Source organism: Microtus oregoni, unplaced genomic scaffold (genome assembly GCF_018167655.1).
Source record: "Microtus oregoni isolate MIOR12 unplaced genomic scaffold, Mior012 000009F_ref0000495, whole genome shotgun sequence".
NCBI classification, from domain to species: domain Eukaryota; kingdom Metazoa; phylum Chordata; class Mammalia; order Rodentia; family Cricetidae; genus Microtus; species Microtus oregoni.
The window spans coordinates 17760441-17773165 of NW_024543068.1; the positions used below are offsets into that span (position 1 = coordinate 17760441).

General features: G+C 43.5%; 1 protein-coding gene across 4 annotated transcripts in view; it reads right to left on the reverse strand.

The window, feature by feature from the left end:
• Rad51b (RAD51 paralog B) overlaps positions 1 to 12725 on the reverse strand; it is a 504679-nt gene that overhangs the window by 140786 nt on the left and 351168 nt on the right. For all 4 annotated transcript variants that reach the window (XM_041658453.1, XM_041658450.1, XM_041658451.1 and 1 more), the window contains exon 9: positions 5091 to 5187. In XM_041658453.1, coding sequence (XP_041514387.1) covers positions 5091 to 5187 — 97 coding nt within the window. The remainder of the gene's footprint in view (positions 1 to 5090; positions 5188 to 12725) is intronic.

Consider the following 12725-nt stretch of genomic DNA (forward strand, 5'->3'; position numbering starts at 1 on the left):
ACTCTGAAAGGCCTTGAAGTTAACTTGTGGGGAGAGTTGGCTAACTTGACCAACCCACCCAAAAGTTTGTGGTTAATGGATTACAAATTTGGGTAATGCAGAACAATAAATCACAACTAAAATAATAAAGCTGAAAGTACACACAATTTAAGCAGAAACACCAGTGTTTTTTATCGGAAATGAAAGAAACCATTGATCATAGCAACTGTCTGAGATTAGCAGGGAGCCACATTTTCAAACATCCTGCAGTAAATCCAGAGCAGATCCAGCTGGAAAGCAAGAGTGGAAATAAAACTAGAAAATTCATACCACGCTTTGAAGTCTGCTTCTTTCACAACCACGAGTCCCTGATTCGCCCTAACCATTCGGAGCTGCTTTTGCTTGCTAAATTTATTTTAAAAGACACACAAGCCACACACACTTGCATATAATCTTTCAAATGGACTCCAGCTTTTTGCAAGGGTGGCTGGTTAGGGAATTTGAATCCCAAAATACTTTCTCTTGCAAATGAAATCAGCCATCAATTCCCTTGACTGCAACAGGAATAGAAAGGAGTTCCAGCACTAGAACTAAAAAACACTTTTGGTTCTAGTAAGAAGCGCATTTTGTTTTTCTCTTGTTCTATCCTTGACCCTCCCATGCACTTTTAAGTGTTCCTTTCCTTGTGCTATAATCTCCAAAGACTACCAACAGAGATAAGAAGATAACCACATGCCAGATGCTAGAACGTGGGATGGAAGTCCAGTAACGTCTCCCATCCCATGAAGTCACCTGGGACTCCTCAAGTGGGCCATGTCACCATATTTAAAAGTAGCTGCTACCCTCCTAACCCATCATAAGAAAGCAAGCGAATGGAGTGGGCTGAGCAGAGCTTCAGTCTTGCTACCAAATACCAATGTCACCTACCAACTCTGCCTCAGGATATGCATTTATAGGCAGCTGGACCATTTGATCCTTTCTTTAATGATCAATATGGGGAAAGAGTCCCAATGACTGAGGCCCAGCACTGAAGGGACCCAACCTGTGGTCTCTTCAGTGGCTACAAGGAAGAAGCGAGAGCTAAGAAACGGAAAAGTTGTAATAACCAATTACTGAACATTGACAATTTATGTGTCAGGGTTTCTGTCAATGGAACAAAAACTTAAAAAGCTATTTTGAATGACAGTACCTACCCAAACCTAGAATTATGGAAAATGTTAAACAATAAAATCAGTATTTCTACTCAGTCTCTTTTGGAAACAGCAGGTTGGACAAACAGAACATTGCTGAAGTCTTTTCTAGCCCTGATATTATTGTAAGACAGAAAGGGGGTCCAAAGAACAACTCACTGGTGGGATTTTAACTCTAATATAGAGAGTGGGACAAATGACCTCATTGCTGAGGCTGCTCTAGTATGGACACTTCGGCATACCTGCCACACCCCCTCCCCCGTATTGCTTCTTTCTCACTCTGTATATGTTTCTGGGTTTGTCTGCCTCTCATTCTCTTCCATACAGACATAGAAACAGTCGGAGTGTGTGCAGCCCAGAGAGACTGAGGAGCACACTGGGATGGGATGACTTCGCAGTTTCGGTAAGTGTGCAGGAGTCCGGAAAGTTCTATTTTCTTGAATTAATGAGTGAGTTTGTGAAAGGCAGACTTCAAAATGCCAAGTAATTGAATGTGTCCTCTTAAGAATTCCTTCACAAGGCACAGGATGTAGGGCAGGAGTAGGCTGGGAAAGGCCTTGGCCTATGGGGTCCACGCCTCCCTTCTTTGGCCTTCCCAACCGGGAGCTGGGTAACAACACTGCAACCTCAATTCAGGGACCCAAACTGTGAGCACTGGGTGTGCTTAATCCAGACAACAACCCAGGCACAAATTGAATCAGGCAGAGGCAGCAACACAAAAACAAAGAACTCTCAACTCTACAAACACTGGGAGGGCAACAGCTGGTCAGCTGAGATGAAAGGAGCAGGAGAGTTGCCTCCCATCTCCTGACTTCTCCTCCCCCACAGCCATCCTTGTAGCCAGCCAGGACTTACTTTTATAGCCCTGTGCAGATGACCTTGTTCCAGCTAAGATAGGGGCTCCTTTGATCTCAGCAGGGGATGCTCTGGGCCTGCAGCTGGCAGATATTAATAGCACAGGATCAGCTCGGGCAGGAGAGATGGCTCAGTCGGACCAGGTCACTTGTATTCCATTTTCTGCATCAGAGCAGAAGGGACTTCATTTCCCGGATCAACTCCTGCTGGGTGCTCCTCTCAGGTCAGCCCAGATCATTTTATTGCTGGCTGCTCTTGGCTGCCTGCTCTCATAACTGTTTTCAAGGGAGCACTGTTTAAGCAGGGGTCTCTGCCTTGCAGCTGAAATCCATTACAGGACTCCATAAACCAGAAGAGCCACCCGTGGCTGGGGGCTTCCCAGCTGCAGGCCACCGCACCATGTCAGAACCGAAAAAGACTGGAGCAGTCTTCTACTCCTTCAGAAATAACATCAAACAGAAGAAACTGAGGTCCAAAAGATCTGCCGTGGTCATAGCTACACACAGGCAAAGGTGATCAAACAGAGGACTAAAATCCACAAGCGGTTTATGCTATTCTATGCCATCTCTTTCAAATCTCTCTCACTGACACTTGGGGACCACTGCAATATATATGATCCGGAACACATGTTCTAAGTCTTGCTCCCCGCAACTCCCCCCCTTGGTGTGTTCTGTTTTTGTTTTTTGTTTTGTTTTGGTCTAAAGTTCTGGGATAGGATATCACTGTCTCATGAGTATTAGGCAAGTGTTCTCCCCAGCCAAAATCTGTTTATTTTAACTCACTGGTAAGTAACTCCATTGTAAACTTTGGGAAAAATATTTCTATGTTCTCTTTACAAGTTCCCTCAATACAAGAAAAACACTTAAAACAAAACAAAACAAAAAAAAAACCCATCTGCTTCATTTCCCGCTATGGCTTCATAATTAGGAGGAGTTAGTTACCGAAGGATGAACGAGGAACTCTCTTTCCATGCAGCAGCTCATCACTTTCCTGTTGCCATTACACCAGACTTCAAAGCCATTTCTTTCCTCTCCATTTTGCTCTACTCCTTTGCTTAATATAAAGCAGGGAACCAAAAAAGAATAATTAAAATGCACTTATGTTCAAATAAAGAAGCAAGATATTCTCTTTTGGTTTCCTCAGAGCTGAGCAAATTGTGTGTGTGTGTGTGTGTGTTTGTGTGCGTGTGTGCTATATGTATAATTATAATGATTTTTAATGACATTCCTAGGCAGAGTGCTGGTCTCTATTTTCCGTAATAATAATATCTCCTTATGGCTTACAGTACGCCTACAGCTTTTGGTTGGTCACTGTGATAAAACATGCACACAGAAAGAATATAGCATAGTGCTGGTTACACATTCAGTAGTCAGCACTTGTGATTATAATATGCCCGAGGCCCTAAGTTCGATCTCTCACACAAGACATATCTACCAATCTGGTTTAAAACTGTATGAAAAGTTAACCTTCTTAGAGCATTTCTTTATATACCCAAGCAGGCAGAGAGGACAGAGGAGGGAGAGAGCAAGATCAACTGTGCAGGCCAGGAGGCTGTGCAAGAGACAGCCTTTGAGACTGGAGGATTGGCCTTGGAAAGAGGGATGAGAGAACAAGAAAGAAACACTGTTCTAGAGACAGAGAGAAGGGCATCAGAAGATTGCATGCTTGACATAGACGCTTTATTCAAGGACTTAGTGGGCTGACCAGCAAGGGCAGGGCTGACCCGGCAGGGTTAAGAAGGATTAACCTTATTTAGTGAGGTTCTAGAAACTAGTCCACTCAAAAGAAAGATACTGGAGTGTTTGTATTTACTGACTCCCACTTTATATTACATGGCTGGTAGAATAAACCTCAAATTCTTAAATTGGCACACATATTTTAGCGCATCCTCTGAAAAGACAATCTTCGGCATTTTGAGTAAGAGGGAGACACCCTGGAATAAGGCCAAATAGCAGAATGGAAACAGAAGGTCTTACAGGGTTTATTAGAATGAGCCAATTATGAGTTTTAATAAATCACTTGATCATAACACAAACCACAAAGAAAACAAAGGGACACATGAAAGATATATTTAGAAAGAAAGCTAAAGCCAATTTGATGAGAGGAGTTGAAAGAGAGGTGAATTCCAGCTAGTTCAGGTTCTCAGCTCAGGTGGCAGGAGGTTGACAGATCACTGAATGCAGAAAGAAGGGACACAGAGCACTTTACAGCGTTCACAAACACGTCAGTTGTTTTCACTATGAAAAACAACACCAAGAAGCAGACATGTGGGGCTTTCAATCTGAGACAAACGTGGTACTGACCCACTCAGGCTACCTGGTCTTGCAGTCAGGAGCCTTTCTAGGCCTGAAAGTCCCCTGGATTCCAGCAGGGCCAATTCTCTGAAAGTAGAAAGGGAAAGTGGGCCTGGAAGGACTGTGTGAGTCGACTCAGGCCCCTAGCACTGTGCCCCAAATTCAACTGCAACTAGAAAAGCTCAGAAATGTCAAGGGAGGACTTTAACAAAGTTAGAAACCACCTTCTGGATGCTGATGTAGTTCCCCCAACCACTCAAGGTTTACTGCCCTCAAATCCCAGCCCGTCTGACCTTTGCTAAGTAGGAGGTCGTAGGGAAAGGGCAGATTTACAACTGGGGAGACTTTGTCTTGCTCCTCTGCAAAGCTGATCAGGAGCATCAAACCTCTTGCACATGGAACCACTGCACACTTTCCCAGAGGTGCTCAGTACAAATAAAAGGCGAGATCACAATGGGACCACTAGCAAAGGCAATGCTGGAGCATCCGTTTCAGAAACAGCAACTAGGTAGCAAGGCGCAACAGAGGTAGACAAGACTCCCTCCTGGGGAAGATGATGGATGTGTGGAAAGATGACTCAAAGGAAACTCACTCAGAGACAGCAAAAGACAAGAATAGATCAGGTGCCCAGCAAGATGTCCAAGCCTAAATCACCAGGCTCCAGCAGGCAGCACTGACCAGCATCCAGGAGCCACGTCTCCCAGCTCTCAGCAGGAGGCAGGAGGCTGTAAGCCAGTGTCAAGTTTCAGTCTCTCCAGGACAGATCCTTTACCTTCAGACAGGGACAAATCATCAGCCGGAGACACCAGGTCTGCCTGAGAAGGGAGGGCTCCACTCAGATGGGTCGTAATTTGATTCGTCAAGATAACCTGTGAACAGACAGGGAGAACGGAGGGGGAAGGGAGAAGAAAGAGAGAAGACCAAATTAATTATTAGAGCTATCAAAAGGCAGACTGTGGTTAAGGAGGGGAGTGATAAAGGCAGGTAGGAAAACCCCAGCTCTAACTTTCTCCAGCTTATCAGGCAGGGGCTATCGCTATTCAAAACCCAGAAAACAGAAGCCGGTGGGCTTTCTTCAGAGCTGACATGACTGATTGCACCTCCCCAAATACAGCGCAGGCTGAGAAGTGTTATAATATTAGCTAAAAGCAGGAGACAAGCCAGAATTAAGATGCATACATGCACATTATATAAAGTTTATCAATTTTTTTAAAAACTAGGTCCCAAGTCCAAGGTGTTTTTGGTACTGGTTTCTAAAGGCATCATTTAAAGTGTGGAGGCCAGCGGGTTCTTCCTGCTATCCCCAGAGTCAGCTCTATTTCCAGATGTATGAAACAGAAATAAGATTCGTCTCGAAAGGAACAGCACAGGCTTCTTTTACATTAGCTGATGAAACCCAAGAAGCGCAGTGTCACTGTGCATTTAAGGCACAAGTGGCCACAACTTCAGTGCTGTGGACTTTATTTTGTATTAAAGTTCCAGGAAAGGACTCTAAACAACTTAACCTTACATGACCCAACGCTATACAGCGATTTCCTATCTGGCTAAGTCAAGAAACTTTCTTTCCCTCAAAAATTTCCATTAGTAAGTCTATTCTACTGCTTAACAATCTAAAGAGAGGATAAAATGCTAGAACATTCCAAGAACACATTCACTGTCAAAAGTTCTGGGTGAGGTTCCCATCACGAGTAGGAACCCCTGGGCATCTTGGTCACGTGAAGGAAATGTCTGCTGGTGCACAGTTCAGTGCTTAGAATGTGTACCTCATAGGACAGAACTGTCTTGGTCCTTCGAGAGGGTTAGCTTATGGGTTTGGCATCCTGATATGAACGGAATAATTTTTTTTTATCAGAATTTCTCATGGTGCCAGGGATTGAACCCTGGGCTTTGTGAATGCCAGCCAAATGCTCTACCTCTATCTACACTCCCCATTACCCAGCTTTTCTACCAAACCTCTGCCACTGTGTCTTCAATGGACCAGGGACACATATAAATCCTGAGTCAATGGCAGCTTAATTGAGGGGTGAGAGGGGAGTAGGATGACAAGGTCAGGCTCAGCAATGAGAGGTTCGATTAGCAGAGACATCAGTCTCAGGGACCCTTGGAAACTCCAGCTACTCAGCAATGCTGGCCAGGCTTTCTAGGAGCCCACACAACACTTGCCACCCTCACACCTCAGATCCCGTCACCTCGCTCCTTCTCATCTTGACTGGGAAGAGTCACATGGGCTGTCTTCAGTGAACATGCCTAAAACTAGCAAGTGCTCATGTGAAAGTATGAATTAAAAATTATGTTTGCCTCTCACTTCAGAGTATATACTATAAACTACAGAGTTTAATATAGCTGGATTCAAACTGTGACCTTGATAGCCTTGACCTTGGAAAAGCTGCTAAACTGCTGAGCCCCATGTTCTACAGCCAACACAGTATTTATCTTACAGAAGTTTACGTGACTTGGGTGAGATAACCAATAGGAAGTACTTAACGGGGTCCCTGGTACTAAGTGAAAGTTCACAAGCCAAAAGCACTGCAGTTATTTTAGAAGATGACATGGAAGCTTCAGACATTGGTCTAAAACCTGAATATTAAATCATGATCTTCATATCAGAAATTAGTTTTACAGCAGAGAGTTCTCACTAAGCTTAGTCTTTTTGTTTTTGAGCTAACCACAAATTTTTGTATAAAACGGGTCTTGAGAGATGGTTCTGTGCTTAAGAGAACTTGCTGATCTTACAGAGAACCCAGGTTCAGTTCCCAGCACCCACAGGTCAACTCTCAACCACCCGCAACTCCGGCTCAGGAGAGCTGTTTCCCTCTTTTGGCTGCCACAGGAACCATATGCACGAGGTACCCATGCATACAAATACTCATACACATAAAATAATAGATAAAATCTTTAAAGAATTGATGTTAAAAGATCGTAGAAAAAAGGTAAGTAGTTGGTGCAAAGCCAACGAGACACTGATATGGCTCTGACAATATTATGTGTCTCATCTACTGAGAAGCAAAACAATGTACATTCTAGTTTTTTTTTTAAATGTGACTTCTGAGAAGTTTAGACATATACGCCTTGATTTTATTAAAAATGTTTATTAACATTCTTTACAAAATGATACATTTCAAAATGGCATTTCCATTTTTCTTTCTAAAATTTATTTATTTCTTTTGGGAGAGAGTCTTACTATGTAGTTCAGGTTGTTTTAGAATTCATTATGGCGATCAAGCTAGCCTCCTCAGAGCTGGGATTAAAGTGTGTGACACTAGGCCCAGCCCCGTAACAGTCTGTTCATCCACGAACATCACACATCTGACCATACTCGGCACCCCTCTGCTATGTTATGCTTATTGGATCAGTTATCTGTGGACACGAAGGTTGTTTCCTCTGAACTACTTCAAGGTTATTTTCAGTTGGTTAGGCTTGCAATGAGGAATATGATAACAAAAGTGAGCTTTCATTTTTGTGGGACTCTTCCAGATGATGGCTTGTTGAAAAAGACTGGATCTCTAATAATGTGGTCGCGGTGGGGACATTAAGAGGAAAGAGAACATGGCTCCTCCAGACCTGTATAAATTAATGAGAAGGTATCAGCTAAAATATTTCCATCACTCTTTCTCAACGTTGGTTTTGTAACGGAAACACGTACCGAGGTGATGCTTTTACTGTATGGAATGGATAACAGCCTGCAAATCTCCAGAGAGCTACAGATGGCTTCAAAAATAGCTGCACTGAGGGGGGTTGCAGGTCAGTGGCAGAGCACTTGCCTAGCAGCGGAGAGGACTGGGGTTGGATTCCCAGCAGAAGAACGACAGGATGGGAAGGGGGAAGGCGAGTAGGAAAGGGAAGGAAGGAAAATACACATTTCCACTGAGGTACGTGGAGAAGAAAAGCTTTTCTCTTTCTGTCGATTATCTTTTCCTTGTTATCATAGGTCTTAAAGCCAAGGCGCTGAAGGCATCCACTGGCCGGAAACTGGGGGGCTTGCTAATCACATCATCTGATGGAACTGTGTGGTTTTCTAAACCTGTGTTTAGCAAAACGATGGAACAGAACACTTCCAAAAGCATCAATTACAAATAATCACAACTTGGACAGAAGCCTACAGACGTGTTTTTCTCTGAGGCAATCTGGAGACGTGAAAACTATGCTCTTAAACTAACTTATAAAACACTACTACAGAGTTATAAACAGAGTCTTAACACTGTCTGGTTTCTGAGAACGAGTTCCGACCGACACTTCAGAGGGCTGTTCATAAACTCTGTTCCACTGGAGCAATTGGGGCTTCTGATATTGGACATAAACTTATGTGAGAGCAGTTTGCATAGAGGTTTAGGGCAGTGGCTTTGGAATTAGATGGACTGGAGTTCAGATCTAGGCTCTACTGTTTCTACCTAAATGACACCGGCCAGGGTAACTTCTCTCGATGTGCTTAACCCTCAGGAGCTCGAGCATTAGACTTGACAATTTACTTAAGATCTTTAGCACAGTACCCAACCTATGGCAAATGGTTCTCTGTCATTGTCCCTCGCCATCCTTTGCTGACTGTGCTTTACTTGTTCAGAAGTCTCATGCCCAGCTTTACATATCAGCCTGTTAGTATATATGTATATGCATGGTTTTTTGTATCTGTTAAAAATTGTAAAAATCGTTTTTCATTTTTAACAAAAAAATCACAAACAAAAGTCAGGGGCACCTTTGTACAGCATATCATTCACCGTTGACAAAGAAGATGCATTTGCTATTTATATCTTTAAAGGCAATAAAACTTCAATTGGAAGTGCATCTGCTATTTTCACCATTTCCTTAAAAGCACAGCTAATTGAAAACACAAGGTACGTTCATCGGCATCAACTCTAACTACAAAGCCAGAGGGGGACTCTTGGACAAAGGGGAAGATAAGAGTTTTAATGATCATGGCTTCATCTGAGATCAGGAGGAGACTGAATCTGGCTCAGAATTTACTTAGGAGAATACCATCCTCCTACTGAGCAGGAAAGCCAGGAGCCCTGCAAGCTGCAAGTTATAGAGTAACTCCTGTTTGACTGAATTTTTTTTTTTTTTAATGAAGAGACCACTTACTTGTTTTCTAGCACTGCCTTGGTTACAGGATGCATAAAAAGCATATTTGTATCAAAGGCACCCTCATATAATGGGGCATAGACCATGAGTCCCATTGCTAATACTGCCCCCCAACACAAAGAAGGGGACATTTCTTCCTTCAAAGGTAAGCCCCCATGCCATGTCCATCATGGTTCCAGGAATGAAACAGACTAGAATGGTGAGAAAATGAATAAAAGACAGACAGATGGACACATGGATAGAAAACTGGGATAGGCAGCAGTCTGGCCTTCAGCTGGAGAAACTAGCACCCCAGAATCTCATCATGTTTATCATGTACAGAGGAACAAGGAGGCAGAGTTTATGGAGTAGAGCTGGATTAAAGGACAGATTTTCCTAATCTCCATAGGAGCCGTCTCAGACTGTAAACACCTGTGGAGAGAAAGCTATGGTTGATGGTTTCAGCACACACCGTCAACACCAGCGCTTGGTCTCCCGAGGAAGACTGCACCTTCCCTCTGAACCCGAGGCTACGAGGTCCTTGACATGGCCATGCCCATGTCAACGGTACTGCTGGCTCAGGCTTCCTCTGTTCTCTACATCCTGCATTCCAGGTTTCCTCTTGCATCATCTTCTCTAACTGCATCTTATCCATCGTTTTGCGTGCTGTGGCACAAGACCTCGTTTAAAGAAAATACTACTCTAGAAAGAAGCAAATTCAAGGTATGTACTCATAAACAACACAGTAGGTGCTGCTGTCACAGAGACGACTTGGGAATTAGAGAAGAGAGATGGGAACTAGTGAGGAAGATGGCTGGAAAATATATACGCCGACAAAATATGTGACCCACTTCCATTAAGTATTAAAAAGGCAGCTGTCAAAAGCTTTGCTATCGGAGGGTGGAGCAGAATAAGCTGGTCTTCAGGCCTAAGGGTCAGGGTGCTTGAGTATCTGATCTCCACTCTCCACTAGTTATGGGCCAGTGCAGACCACCTGCCTTCAGTTGAGCTATCTTCGGCTATGCGATGATCTAAGGATATACTCACACCATCCTCCAGATTACTGATTCTGGTCCAGAACACATTCTGCTTTCATGGGCACTTAAGTGTCTAGTTTGATCCACACCACATTGAAGGATTAGAAATGTCAGTGCTGAGGCTTCCATGAGTAGTCATCAAGTATACCATAGTCTACCATGAGCATCGGCATCAACTGGAGAAAACAGATCGGAGGACGACCAGGCCCAAGGGCACAGCCTGTGATAGAAGGAGTGCCTTAAACTTAACTCCTAGAAGATAACGAAGAAGATAAAGCTTGTGGTTGGCAGGGGTGGAATAGGTAGAAGGTAGTACCTGGCCCTGTTTAGCAGCAGAAGAAATATTAATGGTCAGCAAAGTAGTAACTCAATATTGATAAGCCAATTAAATATTTCTCAATTCTTTGAGAATTCCATACAATGTATTTTGATCACATTTGTCCCCCAACACAGTCCTGCCTGATCCACTCCCACTTCTCTACTCCCCCAAATTTCTGTCCTCTTAAAAACATTTTCTAATAACTGACTCCAATTGTGCTGCTCATATGCTCCTGGGTGTGGGGACATTCACTGGAGAATGTCGACTACCAGTAACCACCCCCTTAAAGAAAAATGACTTTTTTTCCCATAAGCCACCAATTGTCCATAGCTCCTCAGGTTGGGTGGGGAGTTGTGAATCTCTTCTCCTTCCATGCTACAATGTTGACTGGCATGATATTGGACAAGTCTTGCACAAGCAACTATAGCTGTGTTGGGGAATATTATTTTCGGGTGTGTTACTTTTGTTTATGCTGCATTGGATTAACTGTGAAGCCATGATTCTTTGCCTGTCTAAAATACCTGATGGTCCCAATCAAGAGCTGAACAGCCAATAGCGAGACAGGAGAAAGGACAGGCAGGGGTAGTAGGCGGGGAGTATAAATAGAAGGAGAACCGAGGAAGAGGAGGAGCAATGAGAGAACAAGGAGAGGAGGACATCAAGGGCCAGCCACCCAGCTACATAGCAGGCCACAGAGAAAGAAGTAAAGAAAGGTATACAGAAACAGAGAAAGATAAAAGCCCAGAGGCAAAAGGTAGTCTGGATAACATAAGAAAAGCTGGCTAGAAACAGGTCAAGACTGGGCATTCATAAGTAAGAATAAGCTTCTGTGTGTGATTTATTTGGGAACTGGATGGTGACCCCTCAACAAGCCAAAAGAGAAAAATCTTCCACAACATAGCTGCTGTGACTTCATAGCACAGGCAATCTATCATGTCCAGAAGACACCATTTCACTTTGGTCTTCCCTGAACTGATTCTTACAAGCTTAGTGTCTCCTCTTGTGGTCCCTGAACCTTGAGGAGGGAGTGTGATATAGACAGACGTCTCACTTGTGGGTGAGCCCTCCACCGACACTTACTCTCTACAGTCTGACCAGCTGTGAGTTTCTGTATTAACCACCACTGAATGCACAAGGAAACTTTTCTGATGAAGCCTGAGAGTGGTAGAGAGATACGAGTTTATAAGACAGTTTGATACTGGGTCTGTTTCATGAGAGAACAGTGGTACACTCACCTCTGGGTACTGTGGGCATACCACTGTGGGTTCTTAGCCAGGTTTATAGCACCAAGATTGTGGTTCCTTCTGTGGTGTGGGCTTTAAATCCAATCAGAAACTGATGGTTACTGCATAACATTCATGCCACTATTGCACACATGGGCATATTTTAGCATGAGGGTCACTATTTGCAGTTCTTAGGGTTCCCAGGGTCCACAGTTAGGTAAGACTGTTGATGACTTTTTCCTCTCAGTGGCCTGCATAGCACCTTACAGTACTATGAAAGCTACCCAATAGATGAGGCTACCTGGTCAGGACTGACTTAATTTCTCCACATCCAATGAACAATGCACAGTGTCTTCAAAAAACAGGGTCTAGTAGACAAGTAAGAGCAATGGCATTAGCTTGTAGTTTTGGGGGGATCTCTAGAACACCTCTAATCAACAACTTGGGAGGAAGGATCCCATATCTTGCACTGGGCTTTTTATCTGGCTTCTGGGATAAACATAATTCCTTGTATACATTAATTACAATCTCAATCTCTCTCTCTTTCTCTCTGTCTCTCTCTTGCTCTCTCTCCTCCCCCACACACATAGATTATAATATAGTAGGTTTTCACATGACTTTCTCAAACAAGTCAGACTGATATCATGAATATGATAAATGTTATCATTAGCTTCGTGTGTGGGCATGTTAGAGACAGATTTTATCATCTCTATTTTCCACTAAGTGAAGTAGTCACTTTCCTGAGTACAACAGTTCAGACGGCAAGATGGGGC